Source organism: Artemia franciscana, chromosome 15 (genome assembly GCF_032884065.1).
Source record: "Artemia franciscana chromosome 15, ASM3288406v1, whole genome shotgun sequence".
NCBI lineage: Eukaryota > Metazoa > Arthropoda > Branchiopoda > Anostraca > Artemiidae > Artemia > Artemia franciscana.
The window spans coordinates 13576960-13599589 of NC_088877.1; the positions used below are offsets into that span (position 1 = coordinate 13576960).

The following is a 22630-nucleotide window of genomic DNA, read 5'->3' on the forward strand; positions in this document are numbered from 1 at the left end:
CGGGCTAAAGTTTACGAGATTAAAACTAAGTTAACACACTCTAACTACCATAGCTATAAGCACATTTGTCCATTTCTTGGTGATGATCCCGATGTTGAACAAAATTACCTCATGTACCTTAGTGTGCCAATCAGGAAAGATTCACATGCTACCAGGGTTCTTTTAAACACTCTGCTAGGAATAAAACTAGAAAGCCTCATTGTCTGCTAGTTGCTATAAAATTAAAATTGGTGGTCATATCCGAGCTTCCTTGTATGATACCTTTGAAGTCCTGTAGTTGCTTGATGTTGCGCCATTTTAGCAACTTTTTACAAACGGTGATATTCCAGGAATATCACATATTAGGAACTGTTTCCATAAATATCTGAAGAACCTATTTAAGCAGCCACTTTGTACATATAAGGAGTTGTAAAATTACTTGGTCCCTGGTTGCAGTCCAAAGAGGAAATGAGACATTCCCAAGGAGACTAAACTTTGAAATATGTTTCTGAAAGTTTTATGTATGCTATTCATGTTGTTTATGCGCTGATTGGTGTTTGTTGTGCTTTCCTTTCTTTTTCGCCTCTTTTCCTATTCTATCCAGTAAGTAATTTGTACATCTTGTTGGGTAAGAAAAATACACGCGTAAACATTAATATATTTCCACAGGGTTGTTAATTTTTGTTAGTTCACAATTCTGCTTCCACGAGCAAACAACAAAGTTGTTATTAATAAGTGACACGGAACAAATATGCCTACAGCCAATTACGTATGTGCTGCCGACGGGGAATCCAGATCGTTTCTGGTTTCTCAATGTAATTTTACCGATATTTAGAGTCGAGTAGCAGAACTGCGGAAGGTCTTTAAACGATTCCAAATTTTAGTATTAGCTGATCTTAGGTACTGTTAAATCTCATTACGGATGAGACTTACCATTCGCAGCTTTTAAAAGTTAACTTCTGAGTTATTTTTTTAGTTTTATTTACATAATAAACAAAAATAAAAACTATTACAGATATAAATCACTACGCTAGGAAAAAATTTAAATTTTGCTAACGGGTAGCGATTTACTTCGCTTACTATAAATTGAATTTATAGTTCAAGAGTTGCAGCTAAAATCATAATAACGAGTGTCTTTTGAACAATGACAAGTAAAAAAGAAGACCTATGTGGATATAACTTAGTTCATCGATCGACACATTAGGACAGGTAACCTGTGGTTAATTTGACTCGTTACGACTTTAAACCGGTCGTTACGTCTTAAAACGTAGGCTAGATTTATTTCAATACAAGACGATTCATATTGCTCTAGCCATGATAACAAAATATTTTAAATTCAATTATTTATATTTTCTAGGTTCTTGAAAGCTTCTTGGGCGAAGTCACCGTTAGCAGTGCTTATTGAAAAATATTCTAGCATGGATTAAATGATTGAACGAATTACTACTAATACTACTACTACTTAGATAACTTCGAAGACCACACTGCCTTTCCATGACGAAAGTAAAACAGTTCAAAATAGGGATGAAACCTTTTAATTGACAGTGAATAGATATAAAATTATTTAACTGGATATTTCGAACACATATACAGTGTTCATCATCAGCAGTAAAACTCTTTTTTAATTAATTACACCTGGTCCAAGAGTTGACGAAGGTATTACGGCTTTATTTTCAGATGATATCTATAACTTTTTAAGCAATCTTTCTCTGGAAAGGTGAAAGTCATGATTGAAATGATTTCTTGCTGTTTGTTGAATAAAACAAAAAATCACTTGCACTCACCTTTTTTTTATATAATATTTTCCAGGAAAAGTTTATCTTTCACTAATAAAGCTCTTTTTCTCAGTTTTACTACTGATGCTGAACACTGTATATGTGTTCGAAATTTCCAGTAAATAATTTTATATCTATTCACTGTCAATTAAAAGGTTTCATCCCTATTTTGAACTGTTTTACTTTACTACTACTACTACTACTACTACTACTACTAACAACTCGCTGCAGCAACAAAACGCGAGAGGCCAACACAACTACCGACGCTCCTCCTCCATCCCACTATTTCGACCTATACGCTTTACACCCTTCCAAGGAGTTCCAACTTTCCTTAAGTCCTTCGTTATAGCCACTTCCCGCCCTATTAGGGGACGACTTTTTCGGTCGACCCTATATGGTAGCCGAAAAGGACGATCTTTGGAAACATGTCATCTTTCATCTTTAGCCACTCAATCTTTCTATCATTATAGTCCTAGAAAGTGGGATAGAACCACATTCTTCGAACACCGTACTACTTGAAATACGGTCAGTCAAACGGGTACCAAAAAGTATGCGGAGGGAAATCCTTTGGAAAATATCTAACAAATCCTCCTCCGGTAAAGTCCGTTTCTCAATATCCCTTAGTAAAAGAGATCTCTTTAAATCAATAGTATTCACGAGGAGAGTATCCTTTTTGACATATTGCACCTTTTCCAGCCTTTTCTTCACTTCCTCTGACCTTTAACGTCATAATCTTTAAAACAGTGGTGAAACTCAAGCTTAGAAACGCACTGAAAAAAGTATTAAAAACTCGAATTTAGTATTTGCCCCTTCAGCGTACGGACATGTATTCATTAAGCGTCTTACTGCAATGTTTTCACTTCTTTTCTTTTACAATCGTCTTAACAGAGTTTTAAATAAGGCCTGTGCTAAACATCAAACTACATGGAATTTGAGAAACACTACTAAGTTAAAGAAACTGCTTTCTTTTTGTTCTGTCATTTAAGAAATATTAGCTCAATTTTTTTTCAATAGATTTTTTTTTAGGTTCGAAACAAAAAAAGTGTCCAACCGACACTCATCTTAGTTGACAACTGTTATCATTTTTTCTTACATTTTATTTTTTTACGCGAAACAGCATTCTGAACATATCAAAATGCTATTACAGTGATTCTATGAATTTAGATACATATTTTGTTTCCTGGGCCAGATTAAGACACTGCAGTTTCAAACCCCCTTAAGATATAGCCTTTTTTATTATTAAATATTGAGTCACACACATAACAGGCCCCAGCTTAAGACCCTTTAACTAATATATAAAACTCCAACTCAAGATCCGTTTTCTCGGAAAATTAATCGAAAATATACAACTAATACTAACATTTCACTGCAGCACCATGTCGCCTGAGGCCAACATCACTACGCACGCTCCTTCGATACCCCAATCTACTGAAAGCTCTATTCTTCACTCCCCATGAAGTTCTCTAGATCCTCGGCAATATTATCCATAGCCTCACTGTCCCAAATTCTTAATTAATACTTTAATGCCTTCTCTACTTCCCTGACTTTTCTTTTATTTTCATGTGATCTATGACTGAAAAACCTCTGGTACGAACCCCTCCTCTTTTCTACCAGCCTTAAAGTGTTTTCGCTAATATTCCTAGCTTTATTTCTAACTTTCCTTGCTAAGAAACCTTCAGCTAGGTAGTAAACTATTTTCCCTAAATTCTCCATCCATCTTTCTACATTTTCAAATTCAAATTAACGATTCCAATGGTACTTTTTGTTTCGATCCTGCACCATTTTTAAGTGGTTCCCGGCTACTCTTCGAAATTCCCTTAAATTTGTATTCAAAATAGCATTTTACAGTTAAAACTAATTCAGATAATAGTTGCCATTCTTTAATCAGCAAGAAATGGAGTTTTTTTGCAGTTACCAATTTTTTTAACGGATTTTTTAATTTTTGGTTACTATGGGCCGTGGTTCGTCCTTAGGTTCAGCTACCGCTGCATTCATGACAACAATAATAGTACTCCTATATAACCTATTCGGTCATAAAATGAGCAACTAGAATTCTATTATTACTACCTTCCCAACCTAAATAAGGCTTTAGATGCTTCAAACTTTATCATGAGCCCTACTCCATTCCGATGTACCATATCCTTTCCATCTACTTATGTAAATTATATCAAGTATTTCATGTTTTCAATCCCTGGAAGATGAATTTCTGAGTCCTAATAACTCCAGTGTAAAATTTCGGAACTGACAATTCAAAATGCCATTACGACAGTTGTTCTTAAACGTTTTAACGTTCCATGATGCAATTTAAAATTATTTAAATCATTGAAATTGTTATGTTCTCAAGAAACTCAATGAGTCCCACCAATTCTGGTCAGGGACAAACATTTTTTCTCAAGTCTACACAAGGCCCTTAGAACCGGACAGCAAACAAGTCCCTGAGACCTCTAATCAAATGAAGGCTTTGTGAAAGTCAGGGCCGATATATTGGTCATATCGGAGAAAATTATTGTGTTTATAAAACTGTAGTATATAAATGAGTGGCCAATCAAACATGGGGCGAATAGGCTGCTGCTTATATTACCCTAATGCTAATGGGTGATAGGATCTTGCCTGTTCTACAAAAGTCTTAGCATATAGACATGTATAGCTAGTCCTTTTGGATTTTAGATAACCAAAAACAAACATGATCTTATAAATGGAATATAAGCCAGTTATTTCTTAGATATGTAGAAGGTCTAGAGAAACAACCAATTTGCAATAAGACTAGAACAATCCATAACATAGATTTCCGTAAGGTGTTTATATAAAGTGTCTTTATTTTCAGGGATTTACAATCCAACTAAAAATTACTCTGATATTAGTTTCAACGAACATGTTTCTAAACTCCAACGGAAACTGTCGTCAATTACCCGCTGATAAGCGTCACCAAGAAAAGGCAAAAATCGTATACAGTCGACGTCAGTCGTCATGACCGTCATGGCAACAGTCGTCGTTCGAACAACACAGAAGCAAAACATGTGAATTTTCATTTTTTTTTATAAATTATTCTAAAATGCTTTTACATCTTGAAATGTTTTTTCTTTGTTTTGGAAAATGGTCCAAAACAATAACTGATCTACTCTACTTCTTAACTCACATAAGAATTTATATCTTCCACCAAATCGAATGTTTCCACGAATTTCGAAAAGAAAAAACTCCTAGCTTGCACTGTCACACACTGCTTGTCTCATAAAAATGGCACCTTTTTTGCAAGAAAAAACAATTTTTGGAGAGAAAAATCAGAGAGGTCGGACCCACCAGTAAAAAGGTCTTTTAACCTATATGAGAAGTCACTGAGATCCGGGGAGTAACTGAAATTCACATTATAATTATGGAATACTTGAAATCAAAAAGGAGTGTGACATTGGTGCTGGTGTATTTTGTAGTAGCCTCATGGTGTTGTGGAGCAGCACTCGTTGCTCGTTTGTGGTCACCGTCGCTGTGATCTCGTTGTCGTTTTCTTGTGATAACCGGGCCGAAATGATAGGAGACGCAAACTCAAAATGTTTTCTGGGTATGAATCATGAAACGAGGCAGAAAAGTTGCAGTGAACTTGGTAAAATTTGCCGTAGCAAAACAAAACTATCGTAGCTGGGAAAGTAGACTTCTTCAGAACAAATTTATGTTGTAAGAATCGGATAACAAAATTCCGGTTCTCTTCAAGACTTCTTGGTTTCCGAAAGAGTCAATCTCGAATGCGAAATTCAGATTTTTTGGTTATTTACTGAAATGTTTGATTTGTATATACGAAATTGCTTCGTTCACTTGGAAATATTTTCCTAAGTTGTCATGGCGCATCAATTTTTTCTATATCCTAGAGTCCTAGAGGTAACTTCTTTTTTTACAGACCAGACAAATCTTGAACTTTTAAGATCTTGACCTAACATTAGTTTTCAAGAAACAAACTCCTTTCCGTGATTTTTTCGATACTGAATTTTGATTTAGTAAATTTGCTACAATTTGTCATATGTAAAACACCCTAACTTCGTAGGTAAGAATCCCAATTTTTGGGGGGTTGTTTTCTAGTTTGACATATCTTATATTTCCATCGAGTAGGCCAAATATTATGAAAAGCGCGCAAGATGATATTATGTGTCTTACATATCAAATGGCTTCCTGCACTTGTAAATAATTTCCGATGTTGTCATGATACATAAAATTTGTGTAATATCTTAGAAATAGCTATTTTCTAGAAAATTAAGAAATTTTTTTCAACGCAGAAGTTGAAGTTTCTGTTATCAAGTTTTGACTGCGAATTCTCTATATTTTTTTTCTAAGTAATATCCTACCTTCGAAGGTAAACTTTTTAGAAACAAATATTTTCAAATCCTCATAGAACTTCATACTTTCTCTTGGACGACCTACGCAAAACTTCCATATATCTTATTAATTTTTGGAATAAATTGGTTTGTATACTTAAAAATAATTTCCAAAGTTCTTATGGCACATCAAATTTCTCATGACGTTCATTAACCGGTGTAAACAATACACAGTCATAATGAAAGTGAAAATAAAAATAATGAAGATAAAGAGTTTGAAAAGTGCTTAGGACACACAGAAGTTATTCCATAAGTCCTCTAATTAAAGATATAAATATAAGTCCTCGTAAGATATAGTTGCATGTGACACTCCACAACCGTGATCCATGGGTCACAGTTTCTGCAACACGGAGCATTGACACCTTAAGCCTAGTTATTGACTCTCCATACACTTGGATGGTTTACAGCAGTCCCTCAACCATAATTTGCTATAGCTAATTTTGAATGTGTTCTTCAAGAAAAAAATTACATGAATGTAAAAAGGACGACTGAAAAATCCTCAATTTGACATTGATCGTCTTGAAAAAAGTAATCAACTTTTCTCAAGCCAAACAACCGTTTTGTAAGTCAAGGAGACTGTTTTTTCCAGTGAAACATAATTTATGATTGGTCAATATTTATGTTTCCAAGCACCAACAAATTGTTCTAGACAACGGCTATCAACAAACAGTACCAGATAAATAGCCTTAAATTACCTGATGTGCAAAAGTGGAAACCAAAAAGGCATTTGTCCTGCCAGGATGATCATAGTCATGCATTGCAGCGGCTGTATATAAAGCCATCAGCTCCAGGGCAGGTAGGTTTGCACCCATTATGCCATAAGTGTCTTCAAAACTAAAACTTTGACGTTGATGAAGACCGGGGCTCCCACTAACACCTACAAAATTTTCAAATTTTATGTGGGTTTAGACAAACGTGTTGAGGGCAAGTCACTGACTTCAGCAAAGGATAGCAAAAGAAACTACCTGGCAATAGTGGCAAGTAAAACGACTTGGTGAAATATTTTTGCCAAGCAAGATGTATGGCTCTTATATAGGAGTCATAAATTCTACTTGACACAAGTGTTTCACAACGTATTTTGACTTGTCACCATCGCCAAATCATAGCCGCAGCAATCGCTGCAACCTAGTAACGAAGAAAGTTGAGTCCACATAGTAACCGCAAATTTAAAAACGTTTTTGAAAGAAAACCCTCAAGTAAGAAAAAAATTGACGTTTTAAAAACCTCCCAAGTAGTTTCCTATTTCCCTCAAATCCTTCCTTTCAACCTCCTCCCACACATTTTGGGGATTATCTGCTTTCCGTCAGACAGTTGGCCGAAAAAGACAATCTGTCATCGGCAATCTGTCATCCTTCATCCGCAGAACGCGCCCTAGCCATCTCAACCTTTCTTTCATTATAGCCCTAGAAAGCGGGATAAAAGCACAATTTTCGTGGAGGTTACTGTTTAAAATATGGTCAGTCAGAATGGCATCCAAAGGGTTCCGTAAAGAATTTCTCTGGAAAACATTTAATAAATCTTCCTCTGTCTTTCGGGGTGCCAAGTTTCAGAGTTATACTTGAACACTTTCATCACTGTAACTTCACATATTCTGATCTTGGTTTGCAGACTTATTTCCCTATTCTTCAACTGCGAAAACTTTGTTTCAACTGTGAAAAAACACCCTGGGCCTTGCATATTCAAAATTTTACATCTTTACTTCGTCCACCATCCTCGTTACCCAACATCACCTCTTCTACTACTACTACTAACAACTCACCGCAGCACCAAGCCACCTGAGACCAACACAGCTACACACGCTCCTCTTCCATCGGAATCAATTCAAAGCCTCCCTCTTTACACCCTGCCATGAAGTTCCCATTATCCTTAAATCTTTCTTTATGACATCCTCCCACCCCAACCACGGGCGAACTACTTTCCATTTACTCGCTATCTCGGAGTTGAAAGAAAGGCTTCGAAAATCGCATGGGCTACTAGCTCGAGTTAAAGGCCAGTAACACAAAATAATCCTGGGCAGAAATTACAACGCTTTTTTCGCACTGCAAAGTCTTTTTCTTGGTCCCTTTGTGGAGTTTTTTTTTTAGATCATTAGATCTTTATTCTTCTGTTTTCGCAAATACCTTCTGCAATTGCCGTTCTGGACTCGCAACCGGCACATGTCGAGTAGATATAGCGTTTTTGATATCAAACAGTTCGTGGTAACGAACTGTAGTAAGGAGCGACCCGGCTCAATAGTAACTGAAACTCTAAAAAATGGAATTTTGATACCAATAGTTACATCAAAAGAATTGCATTTTAATGCTGAATTTACATATATAAGTTTCATCAAAATTAGTCTTACCCATCAAAAGTTACGAGCCTGAGAAAATTGCGAGCATCAGATTCAGCGTATCAGAGAACCTTATTGTAGAAGTTTCAAGCTCTTATCTACAAAAATGTGGAATTTCACATTTTTTGCCACATGACAGATCACGGATGCGTGTTTATTTGTTTTTTTTGTTTTTTTTCCAGGGGTGATCGTATCGACTCAGTGGTCCTAGAATGTCGCGAGAGGGCTCCTTCTAACGGAAATTAAAATTTCTAGTACCCTTTTCAAGTGACCAAGAAATTGGAGGGCACCTAGGCCCCCTCCCACGCTCATTATTTCCCAAAAGTCACCGGATAAAAATTTTGAGATAGCCATTTTATTCACCATAGTCGAATAACCTAATAAATATGTCTTTGGGGACGACTTACTCCCCCGCAGTCCCCGTGGGAGGGGCTGCAAGTTACAAACTTTAACCTGTGTTTACATATAGTAATGGTTACTGGGAAGTGTACAGACGTTTTCAGGGGAGTTTTTTTTGGTTTAGGGGGAGAGATTTGAGGGGGGGGGGGTACGTGGGAGGATATTTCCATGCAGGAGCTTCTCATGGGGGAAGAGAATTTCAATGAAGGGGGCGCATGATTTTCTAGTTTTATTTGAAAAAAAAAAAACAATGAAAAAATAAATATGAAAAGTTTTTTCTACTGAAAGTAAGGAGCAGCGTTAAAAATTAAAATAAACAAAAATTATAATGCATATGAGGAGTTTACCTACTCGTACTCACTCTTTACGCTAAAGTATTTTTAATAGTTTCAACTATCTAATCTACGGCCTTTTTGATTCAGAGGTGATTCTTAAGGAATTGGGACAGAATTTAAGCTTTAGTGTAAAGAGCGAGGTATCGACGAGGGGTAAGCTCCTTCATATACGCAATAGAAACATACGAAAAAAGAAGTTCGTTACGCAAGTTAATTCGTAAGTTACGTATATTTTTTACTAACAAAAACGTTTGTAAAAAAATTAAAAGTTCTAGTTGCCTTTTTAAGTAATCAAAAAATTGGAGGGCAAATAGGCCTCCTCCCTCACTCCTTTTTTCAAAATCTTCCGATGAAATCTATGAGAAAGCCAATTAGCCAAAAAAAAAAATTAATATGCAAATTTCGTTTTAATTATTTATGGGCGAAGAGCCAAGATCAAAACATGCATTGATTCAAAAACGTCCAGAAATTAAATAAAAAAACAAGTTTTTCAAATGAAAGTAAGGAGCAACATTAAACCTTAAAACGAACAGAAATTACTCCGTATATGAAAGGAGCTTTTCCTCCTCAACGCCCCACTCTTTACGCTAAAGTTTTTTACGATTTTAAAAAGTTAAGTTAAGAGAGAGAGCCAAACTTTAGCGTAAAGAGCGAAGCGTTGAGGAGGAAAAGCCCCTTTCACATATGGAGTAATTTCTGTTCGTTTTAAGTTTTGATGTTGCTCCTTACTTTCATTAAAAAAAAAACAACTTATTTTTTTATTTAATCTCTTCAAAAATGGACCAGCTTATGCATAGGTCCCACAAGCGTCAAGAAAATATTGTCGACTTTCCATTTAATTGTCTAGCTTAATTGTATTGCGAAAGTAGCTGAGATGTTGTTTGTTTTTCTCTTGTGAGTTTTTTCTTGTTAATGGTTTCCATTTTATTTCATTTTGCTGTATTTTTGTACTCCTCTAAGTGGATTTATGTATAAGAAGAAGGTTTAAATAAATCATTATCATTTAGCCCTAAACGGTTGGCCGAAAAGGACAATCTTCGTCAATCTGTCACCCTTAATCTACAGTACGTCTCCAAGCCATCTTAATTTTTCTCTCATTATAGCCGCAGAAAGTGGAATTGAACTGCACTTCACCACTCACCTGTACTTATTCCCAGTCTAAGCGTCTTGGCCTCCTTAACATTAATTCTTAAGCCTGTTCTTGCGCCCCAAGCTCTCAAAACATCTCAGAAGTTCCTATTTTGCTAACATTTTAATCTAGGACGTTCAAATCACCAGCATCATCTACCTCTAGGAGAGTTTTGCTTTCCCAGTTGTCCCAATCCCTTCCCGTAGCCTTTGTCGTGCTCCTTAGGACAATTCGCACCAAAATGATTCATATATGGGGATGGAACGCAACCCTGCTTCAGTCTAGATTCAATACAAAAACAGCTACTAATTTCATTTCCAACCTTGACCGCAGTAATATTATTCTCGTACATAGCACTAGTCACCTTAATCTGGTATACCATACAATTATAAGACCTTCGCTAAAGCTCTTGTATTGGATGAATCAAAAGCTTTTCAAAATCTATAAAGCTAAGGCTTGAAGTGGTGAAATGAGTCAGGCATTTCTTATTTATCTATCTTGAAGTGAAGACATGGTCGACACATCCTCTCCCGTTCCTATAACCACACTGTGCTTCTATTAAAACTTTGTCTAAATCATCTCTAAGTCTAATAAGCATCATCATATTAAGTATTTTGCATCCTCTCTTATTGGGCGAGTTAATTGAAATTCTCTAAAATCGGTACACTCCCCCCTGTTTAAAAATCATGTTTATAATCTGCAAAATTTATCTCTAACTTTACAACCACCATATATAGAAAAAACCATGTACCTCACTAACGCCCCAGAATCAGGGGCGTTATTACTTTTTAATCGTTTTAGTACTGTCTCTAATTCTCCCACACAAAATAAATCTTCCTTCAGTTCCAAAGTGTTACAAACTTTCCCATGCTTTTCTAAATCATTTCTTGTAACTTTATCACGGTTTACCATATTCTTAAAATGTTCTACCCATCTCTCTTGAACCCTTTCCTTATCACTAATTGTGACCCCTTTCCTATCTTTAACTTGGACAAGTCCGAATTAACTACTCCCTCTCAGTTTTTTTGACATGCTAATGCAATATTTTACTATTATACCATCTGGCTGCATCTTCTAGATCTTCAGCAATTTTATTCATGGCCTCCATTTTACACTTCCTTAATTTATATTTTAATACTTTCTCTACTTTCCTTACGATCCTTACATATGATCTATCACTCTAATATCTTGTATTTTTCCCCTCCTCTGCCTCTACTTAACTTAAAAGCATTTTCACTAATATTCCTAGTTACGTTTCTAACTTTTCTCCCGAAGACACCATCTGCTACTTCAAAACCATTTTTCTAAAATTATTCCATCTATCTTCTACGTTGTCCAATTTTAGACTCACTAATTGACTACTCAACTGTTCCTGGAAAGTTCCTCTCAAATTCTCATCCTGGCGGCTACCAACGTCATGACTTCCCGGAAGGTTGTTGCCCTTTCCAAATCTCAGCTTTAGATTAACCCAAGACACTATTATATGATTATCTTTACTTTTAACACCAATAACAGTACCCTCAATTGCCCTAGCGTTTTGTATCGATCCTGGCAGTCATCTGTTTATAATAACATAATCAATTAGGTCGGCCGTGTTACCATCATTTCAGTATCATGTCTACTATATGGGTCAACTAATGACAACATACTGTACCGGTTATAACAAAAGTGTTATACATACGAAATTAAAGCAGTCTATAACCGTTAATACTTTCTTTTCCTGTACCTAATTTACCTAGACCAGTATATCATCTATCCTTGTTTTTACTAGCCTAGACATTAAAAGTAAAACTCAATTGAATCACTACTATCTCCATCAGTCGGTTCTACTGTAATTATAATTTAAAAGAATAATTAAAGCTTGAAACTAGGGCGTAGGGTATAAATGTAGAACGGACTAGATCATGTTTTTAATTATTTGATTTTATTTTATTCAATGGAGGATAGGTAAAGGGTGCATTCCCCTCTAATGAGCGACAATTCTTGCTCATTTTCCAATCTATTTTTACTATATAAACACACAAAATTTTTTGTATCTTATCTAAAATTTTATATCTAAATTGCACTCAAGTACAATTACTCCAGTAATTACCTTACTATGAAATACTATTTTTGGCAATTGGAATATTGAACTAAGTAATATTGATATTTCGACGTTCTCTAATTCCGCCCATCTCCGCAAAAGAGATTACATTAACGAGCGATCGATATGATTATTAGAAGGATACACGACTTGGTTCTTTCTAACATTTCCCCAATCGCACGAAACATAATATCTTTTATGTACTTTTTATAAAGTTTTCCTTCATTAGAAATGATTCAAAGTTCGAAATCGTATGCGAGCTAACGAAGACAGACAAAATTAAAGGTATTCTAAAGAGTCTTCAGCAGCCTAGTGAGTAACTTTTGCACCAACATTCTCATATAACTTTTAAATCGCTATTTCAAGGTTCTGCTTAGATAGATCGACATATATTTATTTATTTAAATCGGCAAGGGTCATAGAGAAAGCTACAAAAGGCAACAGAAGAGAAAAAAAGAGGAAGACTTAAACATCTGAAAAACAAAGATTGTAACTACCTCCCCTATAAAGCACTTCCCCTGTAACTCCCCTTGTCCATGTGGGACAGACAAAAACAACTCACAAAGATTCAATAATATTTCCAGGACTCATCCCCTCATTACACCCTACAAAAAAAAATTTCCTTTCGATCATTCTCTATTTCTTTCCTATGTTTGGCTACATTTTTATTGTCCCGTAACCTTTTGATCATGTGATTAAAACGAACCACTTATTTGACCCTTCAATTGACCTCAGTTTCATATTGGAACAAAAGTCGACGATATTACATTCTAAGATTTTCTAATCGCAATTTCAAGTTTCTGCATAGATAAAAAATACATTGGCCATACATGACGCATGAAAAATAAGAAAAAATAATATAATTAAATAGCCGAGAGAACGAGGGTAATATCAGTCAGTTGACAGAAAACAAGCGAAAAGGACAAAAGCAGACATTTCGGAAAGGACCTCTGCAAAGCTGTCTTCAGTGCAAAAAAGAAAGAGAAAGAGAGAGAGAGAGAAGGGCGATTTATTAATAAACATGCGATAAACTACCTCCCCTAAAAAACAAATTTGTCCATGTGAAACAAACAAAAAGAAAACTCGCAAAAATTCAATATTATTTCCAAAACTCATCCCCTCATTCCCCCCCACAAAACCCACCTCTATCTATCATTTTTGATTTATTATATTTTGCTATATTCTTAATTGCCCCATAATTTTTTGATCCCATCACTTAAACGAATCACCCATTTGACCTCGATTTCACATCGAAACAAAAATCGACAACCTTACTTTATAAGATTTCTACGATGATATTAAATTAAAACTGACGTTGTGCATTGACATAGACAGAGAGTAGCTGTGGACTAAATGAAGGTTGTAAGTAAAACAGAGCAACAGTAATTTACAGAATTTTGTTGGAGTTTACGTTCAAGAGCTACGATCTGACCGGCATAAAAATTACCCAATTTCGTAATCAATTACCTAATTAGAAACATTCCATCGGCCCTCTAAATAGCTGATCTAACCATAGTCAAATCGCACTGTTCATACACAGTTCAACATAAAAATAGTCCTATATCGGATAGTCATATTTTCCCTCTTAAGGTAAAGAGCAGGGTTTATGAACCAGGATACCTCGAAACCATAGAGTTCTGTAGTCGGTCCCTAGATGTCCTACCAGACAGCGTAAGAAATGATGAACTATAATGAAACCATAAGAACTATGATAATTTAAATATGAAAGATGTATAGTATCAAGTGCGTAACCAGGTGAAGGGAGAGGGCATTGGACCCTTGCCTCAAAGAGATCTCCCATTTTTCGACATTTTCTTCCCGAATATATCCCACCTCCCTTCTTCTGTACGTTTTCCCTTTAGTACTTTTTCGATTTTTCTGTAATTCTTTCCACGTTCTCACAAGAGACTTTTCACTCTGCTTTATGTTTTGAAAGACGGTTATCTCGACCACGTCTCAGTACCATTTCTCTTCTTTCATCTAAAACTGGACACTTGCTAATTCTGGAACTGGAATCAAGGGTGTTTATGCTAGTCGAGGTAAAAGTACATGGTCAAATATAACCTACTTTTACACGGATTAATTAATTAAAAAAATTCAAAAAAGAAGCTTTGAAAAGCAAAGTGAGCAGCCATGTTAAACTTAAGACCAGCACAAAAGCCCTATAATAATTGAAACTTAAAACGTCTGCTATCAAGGAAAAAATGTAACCCAAAACGAACTGAAATTAAAATAAATTGTCAAATCAAACATAGAGATAACAGATACTGACATAGGTGGATAAATAGATGTTAAAACGAGTAAAAATTAAACCGAATATTCAAGTCAAAACAAACAATAGTAACTATAAACAGGAGTTTGGCAACTGCTCCCTTCGCCCTCCCCAAACCGTTATAGTTCTAAAGGTTACTACATCACTTGCATTTTAATGAAAACTATTTTCAAGGAGATATATTGAAGATAACATACGGGGAAATTCCAGGAGAGTCATCAAGTTAAACGTGTCAAAAGCTTTTATATCTAAAAATTTGAACACCAAGAGGTCACAAGGTGCTAAAATGCCTCAAGGCACTTCAATAAAGTCCATAAAATGAAGGTTTGACTTACCCCTGGTTCCCACTGCTGCGATTTCGCGCAAAATCCTGCGACATGTGACAAAAGACACAAATCGTGCGACAAACGACACGCAAATCATCTGTTTTGCTGCAATGTCGGATGCGTTAATAATTTCAACTCATACGACAAATCGCATGCGCTGTTCTGATTAAAAAAAAAAAAAATCATAACCAAATTCATGGAGCTGATTGAAAAGCTAATTTTGGCTGTTAGGTGCCGGCCCAGTTTGTCACAGCGACGCAAAAGTATGCGTTTCTTTGTGAACCTCCATTCGACTCTGTCGTACGTTAATTTTGATAATTAACGTACTGATAATTTTTTCTTAGAACACTTTTATTTGAAAAATCCCCCCTCAGTGGAAAATTCTTCCCAAAATACCCCCTACCAATATTAGAAAGTTGGTCCCGCAGAAAATTCTTTCTGGAGAATTTATCCCATGGAAAACTCCCCCTTAGAGAATTTCTCCCATGAAAATCCCCCCTCCTACGAGAAGATACACTAGACAATTCCAACCCTCAGTGGAAAATTCTTCCCAAAATACCCCCTACCAATATTAGAAAGTTGGTCCCGCAGAAAATTCTTTCTGGAGAATTTATCCCATGGAAAACTCCCCCTTAGAGAATTTCTCCCATGAAAATCCCCCCTCCTACGAGAAGATACACTAGACAATTCCAACCCGGTAAAAAATTTTACCCGGATAATTCCCCTTAACATCTCCACAAGCTAAATTGAGCCAGCAGAGAGAAAGTAAGACAAATAAATATAATTTTGTGTAGGAATTCAGGCACATTCTTCCAAAGTAAAGTAAGTTTCTCTTGGAAAATTCACCCCCCTCCAAAAAAAACTCCCCTCCCCACGGAAAATTATCCCTGTTGAAAATCATCTCAGCAGAAAATTCACCCCTCCCCCTGAAAAATGTCCGTGTACTTCCCGATAACAAAAACTATGCGTAAACAATGGGCAAATTTCACAACATACATACCTTTCCTCAGGGGCTGGGGGAGGGTCAGGTTATCACCAAAGTCATAGTTACTGAGCTTTTCAACCATGCTGAACAAAACGGCTATGTCAAAAATTTTATCAGACCCAACTTTGGGGAAAAAGACGTGGAAGGGGGCTAGTTGCCCTCCAATCTTTCCAGTCTCTTAAACAGGACACTAAAATTTGTAATTTCCGTTAGAATGAGCCCTTTCTCGATATTGTAGGACTAGTAGTTTGATGCGATCACCCTTGGGGAAAACAAAAAAGAAAAAAAACAAACCAACAAAAAAGAAATAAACATGCATCCGTGATCTTTCTTCTAGCAAAAAATGCAAAATCTCACATTTTTGCAGATGGATGCTTGAAACTTCAATAAAATAATTCTCTGATACGCTGAATCTGATGGTGACTTTTATTAATTCTCTGACTTTTAGGGTGGCGTTTCCCTTCTTTTTCAAAAATCAAGCAAATTGTTTCCAGCTCGTAGCCTTTGATGGGTAATATTAAACTTAATTAAATTCATATATTTGGAATCAGTATAATAAGTCTATTCTTTTGGTATACCTATTGGTATAAAGTTTTTTTTTAGAGTTTCAGTTACTACTGAGCCGCATCGCTCCTTACTTACAGTTCGTTACCACGAACTGTTCGGCAAAACGACCAGAAATGCACTTTCACTTTATAATTTTCATTATCTACTTGAACCGTAATAATATTAATCATCAATTAATGCTTAATGATTAATGAATAATCATTAATGATTAATGTTAATCATTTCAGCTTAGTCTCTTACGATATTTTAAACAATACAAAATACAATGAAATGTGTTACAGAGCTACGGAGTTTCGCTTTAAAATGGCTGCAAAGCTGCATAAATTTAACTTCATGCTTGAAACTGATTACATAAAAAAAAACTAGTTTTTTTTAACTGAAAGTAAGGAGCGACATTAAAACTTAAAACGAACAGAAATTACTCCGTATGGATTGTCCCCTCCACAATCCCTCGCTCTTTACGCTAAAGCTTTTAATTGTTTTAAAAAGCAGAATTGTGGCAAAGAGTCAAACTTTAGCGTAAAGAGCGAGAGATTGCGGAGGGGACAATCCATTTCATATACGGAGTAATTTCTGTTCGTTTTAAGTTTTAATGTCGCTCCTTACTTTCAGTTAAAAAAAACTAGTTTTTTTATGTAATTTTTGAACGTTTTTGAATTAATGCATGTTTGATTTTGATTCTCCACACGTAAATTATTAAAATGAAATTTGCATATCAATTCCTATTTTGACTAAATGGCTTTCTCTTAGTTTTGATCAGACGATTTTGAGAAATAAGGGATGGGGAAGGAGGCCTAGTTGCCATCCAATTTTTCGGTTACATAAAAAGGCAACTATTAATTTTAATTTTTAACGAATTTTTTTATTAGCAAAAAATATACGTAACTTTAGAATTAACTTACGTAACAAACTTTTATATTCTTTAATTTTTATTATGTATATGAGGGGGTTTGTACCCTCGTTAATACCTCGTTCTTTACACTAAATCGTAAGTTTTGTCCCAATTCTTTAAGAATGACCCCTGAATCAGAAAGGCCGTAGAATAAATAGTTGAAATTACTAAAAATATTATAGCATAAAGAGCGAGGTATTTATCTCCTCCTAAATACCTCTCTCTTTATGCTAAAGTATTTTTAGAGCCCCTCATATGCGTAATAATCTCTGCTCGTTTTAAGCTTCAATGCTACTCTTTTCTTTCAATTGAAAAAAAAAACTTTACCATGTTCATTTATTCATTGTTTTTTTTATAGTAATTTTAGAAAATCCTGCGCCCTTTTCATTGAATTTCTGTTCCCCCATGACATATTTCTCCAAGGAAAGATCCTCCCACATAGCCCCCTCCCCTCAACCCCACCCCCAAAACCAAAAAAAAAATCCCCTGAAAACGACTGTACACTTCCCAATAACCATTGTTATATGTAAACACTGGTCGAAGTTTGTAACTTGCAGCCCCTCCCCCAGGGACTGTGGGGGAGTAAGTCATTCCCAAAGACATAGTTATTAAGGTTTTTGACTATGCGGAACAAAATGGCTATCTCAAAATTTTGATCTGTCGACTTTGGAGAAAAAATGAGCGTGGGAGGGGGCCTAGGTGCCCTCCAATTTTTTCGGTCACTTAATAAGGGCACTAGAACTTTTCATTTCCGTTAGAATGAGCCCTCTTGCGACATTCTAGGACCACTTGGTCGATATGATGACCCCTGGGAAAAAACAACAAAAAAACAAATAAACACGCACCCGTGATTTGTCTTCTGGCAAAAAATACGAAATTCCACATTTTTGTAGATAGGAGCTTGAAAATTTCGCTATAGGGTTCTCTGATACGCCGAATGCGATGGTGTGATTTTCGTTAAGATTCTGTGACTTTTAGGGGGTGTTTTTCCCTATTTTCTAAAATAAGGTAAATTTTTTCAGGTTCGTAACTTTTGATGACAAAGACTAAATTTGATGAAACTTAAATATTTAAAGTCAGCATAAAAATCTGATTCTTTTGATGTATATTTTAGTATCGAAATTCCGTTTTTTTGAGTTTCGTTTACTATTGAGCCGGGTCGCTCCTTACTACAGTTCGTTACCACGAACTCTTTGATTATGAATTCAGAGAGTTTAATGAAGAGTCAGAATTTGTATACTAAATGTTCCTTAATTATAAACTCTATAGAAAGTTTAGACATTACGCAGAGGAAGTTTAATCAATCAGAGGTTTCGACTAAAGTATTTTGTTTAGAAAACAACGCGGACCCTTGTTGACTTTCTAGGGTAATCGGATTACATGTTTGGAATGAGAGAGCGAAGAAACTTTTGCAGACAGACAGAAAATATGTTGGTTCCAAGATGTTATGAATAATAATAAGAGCCTTAGAGTCTCGAGAAGTTACTTCTCAGCAAGAACATTAGAAACTTTTTCCTGCATTATAGTGCAGCAAAAAGCAGAACCAAACATTGATTAACTTTCTAGCGCAGCTACGGTTTTGGTCAAGGGTTGAGTAAGTATGGATAGTTGAGTACGGATTAAGTGGTTTTCCTGGAGGTACAAAAACAGCAAAGAGTAATTCATATTTTTGAGAATCCTCCATATTTTTGGGAATTTTCTAGTCATTTGACACATGTTTAATGAAATTTGAGTTGATTTGATCATTCAGTCAATTAAATAGAAAAACAAGTTTTTTTTAACTGAAAGTAAGGAGCGACATTAAAACTTAAAACGACCAGAAATTACTCCGTATGTGAAAGGGGCCCCGCTCTTTACACTAAAGTTTGACTCTTTCTTTCAACTCTACTTTTAAAACACTAAAAAACTTTTTACAAGTTAAAAAAACTTGTTTTTTTTAATTTAGGCCTAATTTCTTAACGTTTTTGAATTAATGCATGTTTTAATTTTGGCTCTCCGCACATGAATAATTAAAACGAAATTTGCATATTATTATTTTTATTTTTTAGGCTAAATTGATTTCTCATAGTTTTTATCGGACGATTTTGAGAAAAAGGGAGCGGGGGAAGAGGCCTAGTTGCCCTCCAATTTTTTGATTCCTTATAAAGGCAACTACAACTTTTAATTTTTAACGAACGTTTTTATTAGTAAAAAATATAAATAACTTACGAAATAACTTACGTAACGAACTTCTATATTCGTATGTTTTTATTAAGTACTAGCTGGGACCCAACAGCTTCGCCGCCGGGCCCCAGCACGGCATGCGGTAGGCTTCTATATACGGATTCTCATTGTCCCTTGTGTTCAATTGAAGCTTTTTCAAAGATATTTGATTATTAAAGCAAGTCCAATTTCTAACAATGATATCTACTAAGGTTCAAAGTTTTGGTTTCTTTTTTAAGGTATTTATGGCACTTGGTATTAACCAAGTGACATATAGCAGTCGCCAATTCTGTCGGTCTGTCTGTCTGTCTGTCGGTCCCGGTTTTGCTACTTTAGGCACTTCCAGGTAAGCTAGGACGATGAAATTTGGCAAGCGTATCAGGGACCGGACCAGAGTAAATTAGAAATAGTCATTTTCCCGATTTGACCATCTGGGGAGGTGGGGGCCCGGTTAATTCGCAAAAAATAGAAAAAATGAAGTATTTTTAACTTATCAGCGAGTGATTGGATCTTAATGAAATTTAATGTTTGGAATGATATTGTGTCTCAGTGCTCTTATTTTAAATCCCGACCGGATCTGATGACATTGGGGGGAGTTGGAGGGGGAAAACCTAAAGTCCCAGTTTTGCTACTTTAGGCACTTCCAGGTAAGCTAGGACGATGAAATTTGGCAAGCGTATCAGGGACCGGACCAGATTAAATTAGAAATAGTCGTTTTCCCGATTTGACCATCTGGGGGGGGGAGTGGGGGCCGGTTAATTCAGAAAAAATAGAAAAAATTAAGTATTTTTAACTTATGAGCGGGTGATTGGATCTTAATGAAATTTGATGTTTGGAATGATATTGTGTCTCAGAGCTCTTATTTTAAATCCCGACTGGGTCTGATGACATTGGGGGGAGTTGGAGGGGGGGGGAACCTAAAATCTTGGAAAACACTTAGAGTGGAGGGATCGGGATGAAACTTGATAGGAAAAATAAGCGCAAGTCCCAGATACATGATTGACATAATCGGAACTGATTTGCTCTCTTTGGGGTAGTTGGGGGGGGAGGAGTAATTCTTAAAAATTAGAAAAATGAGGTATTTTCAACTTACGAACGGGTGATCGGATCTCAATGAAATTTGATGTTTAGAAGGATATCGTGTCTTAGAGCTCTTATTTTAAATCCCGACCGGATCTGGTGATGGGGGCGGGGAGTTGGGACGGGGAAACCTAAAACTTGGAAAACACTAAGAGTGGAGGGATCGGGATGAAACATGGTGGGAAAAATAAATACAAGTCCTAGATAGATGATTGACATAAACGGAACGGATCCGCTCTCTTTTGGGTAGTTGGGGGGGGGGTATTTCTAATTCTGAAAAATTAGAAAAAATGAGGTATTTTTAACTTATGAACGGGTGATTGGATCTCCATGAAATTTCATTTTTAGAAGCATATCGTGTCTCAAAGCTCTTATTTTAAATCCTGACCGGATCCGGTGACATTGGGGGAAGTTTGGGGTGGGAAAACCTAAAATGATGGGAAACGCTTAGATTGGAGGGATCGGGATGAAACTTGGTTGGAAAAATAAGCAGAAGTCTTGCATACGTGATTTACATAATTGGAACGGATCCGCTCAATTGCGGGGGGGGGGGGGTAATTCTGAAAAATAAGAAAAATGACGTATTTTTAACTTACTAAGGAGTGATCGGATCTTCATGAAACTTCATATTTATAAGGACCTCGTAACTCCGATATCTTATTTTAAATCTCAACCGGATCAAGCGTAATTGGGGGGGGGGGGGCAGTTGGGGGGACCGGAAATCTTAGAAAATACTTAAAGCGGTGAGATCGGGATGAAACTGGATGGGAAGAATAGAAACCTGTCTAAGATACTTGACTGACATAACTGGACCGGATCTGCTCTCTTTAGTGGAATTGGGGGGGGGGTAATTTTGAACATTGAGGTATTTGTAACGTACGAAAGGGTGACCAGATCTTAATGAAATTTGATATTTAGAAGGATCTTGTGCTTTAAAGTTCTAATTTCAAATTCCGACCAGATCCTGCGACATTCGGGGGAGTTGGAGGGGGGGAACCGGAATTCTTGGAAAACATGAAAATTGGAGTATTTATATCTTACGACTAGATGATCGGATCGTAATGAAATTTGATTTTTAGAAGGAATTCATGTCTCAGAGCTCTTATTTCAAATACCGACCAGATCTTTTGACATTGTGGGGATTTGGAGGGGGAAATCTTGAAAAAACACTTGGAGTGTAGGAATCGGGATGAAGCTTGGTGGATAGAATAAACAAATGTCCTTGATACGTGATTGACAGAATCGTACTGGATTCGCTCTCTTTGGGGGAGTTGGGGGGAGGGGTTCAGTGATTTGGCGAGTTCGGTGCTTCTGGACGTGCTAGGGCGATGAAAATTGGTAGGCGTGTCAGGGAGCAGCACAATTTGAGTTGATAAAATCGTTTTCCCAGATTCGACCATCTGGGGGGCAAAAGGGAGAGGAAAAATTAGAAAAAATTAGGTATTTATAACTTACGAGTGGGTGATCGGATCTTAATGAATTTTGATATTTAGAAGAACTTTGTGACTCAGAGCTCTTATTTTAAATCTTGACCGGCATTAAGCCTCTTATTTTCCTTTTTAAATCAATCTATTGATTCATAGAATTTTGTTAGAGCTCATACCATATGATCTCTTGGCTCTTAGCTCTTCTCGCCTCGTCACAAGTGCCATATGAGCTCTTAGCTCTTGTTAAATTCTTGTAATCCCTTGTTTTTTAATTTTAATTTTTTTTCTTTTTTAGTTTTTTTTCTTTTTTTAGTTTTGTCTATTTTTAGCTTTTTTCTTTATTTTTCTTTTCAATCTTTTTTACTTGTTTACCCTATTTTAGTTTTTTTTTATAGTTTTTCTTCTTTTTCTATTTTATTTTTCTTCTTTATTATTCATTTTTTTTTGGAACGTGTCCCAACAACACGTGGGCAAGGTGCTAATTTTTAACTG

The 22630-nt window shown here is 36.0% G+C and overlaps 1 protein-coding gene across 1 annotated transcript in view; it reads right to left on the reverse strand.

The window, feature by feature from the left end:
* Positions 1 to 22630, reverse strand: part of LOC136036533 (cGMP-inhibited 3',5'-cyclic phosphodiesterase 3A-like) — a 266516-nt gene that overhangs the window by 80672 nt on the left and 163214 nt on the right. The window contains exon 13 of the mRNA XM_065718837.1: positions 6808 to 6989. Coding sequence (XP_065574909.1) covers positions 6808 to 6989 — 182 coding nt within the window. The remainder of the gene's footprint in view (positions 1 to 6807; positions 6990 to 22630) is intronic.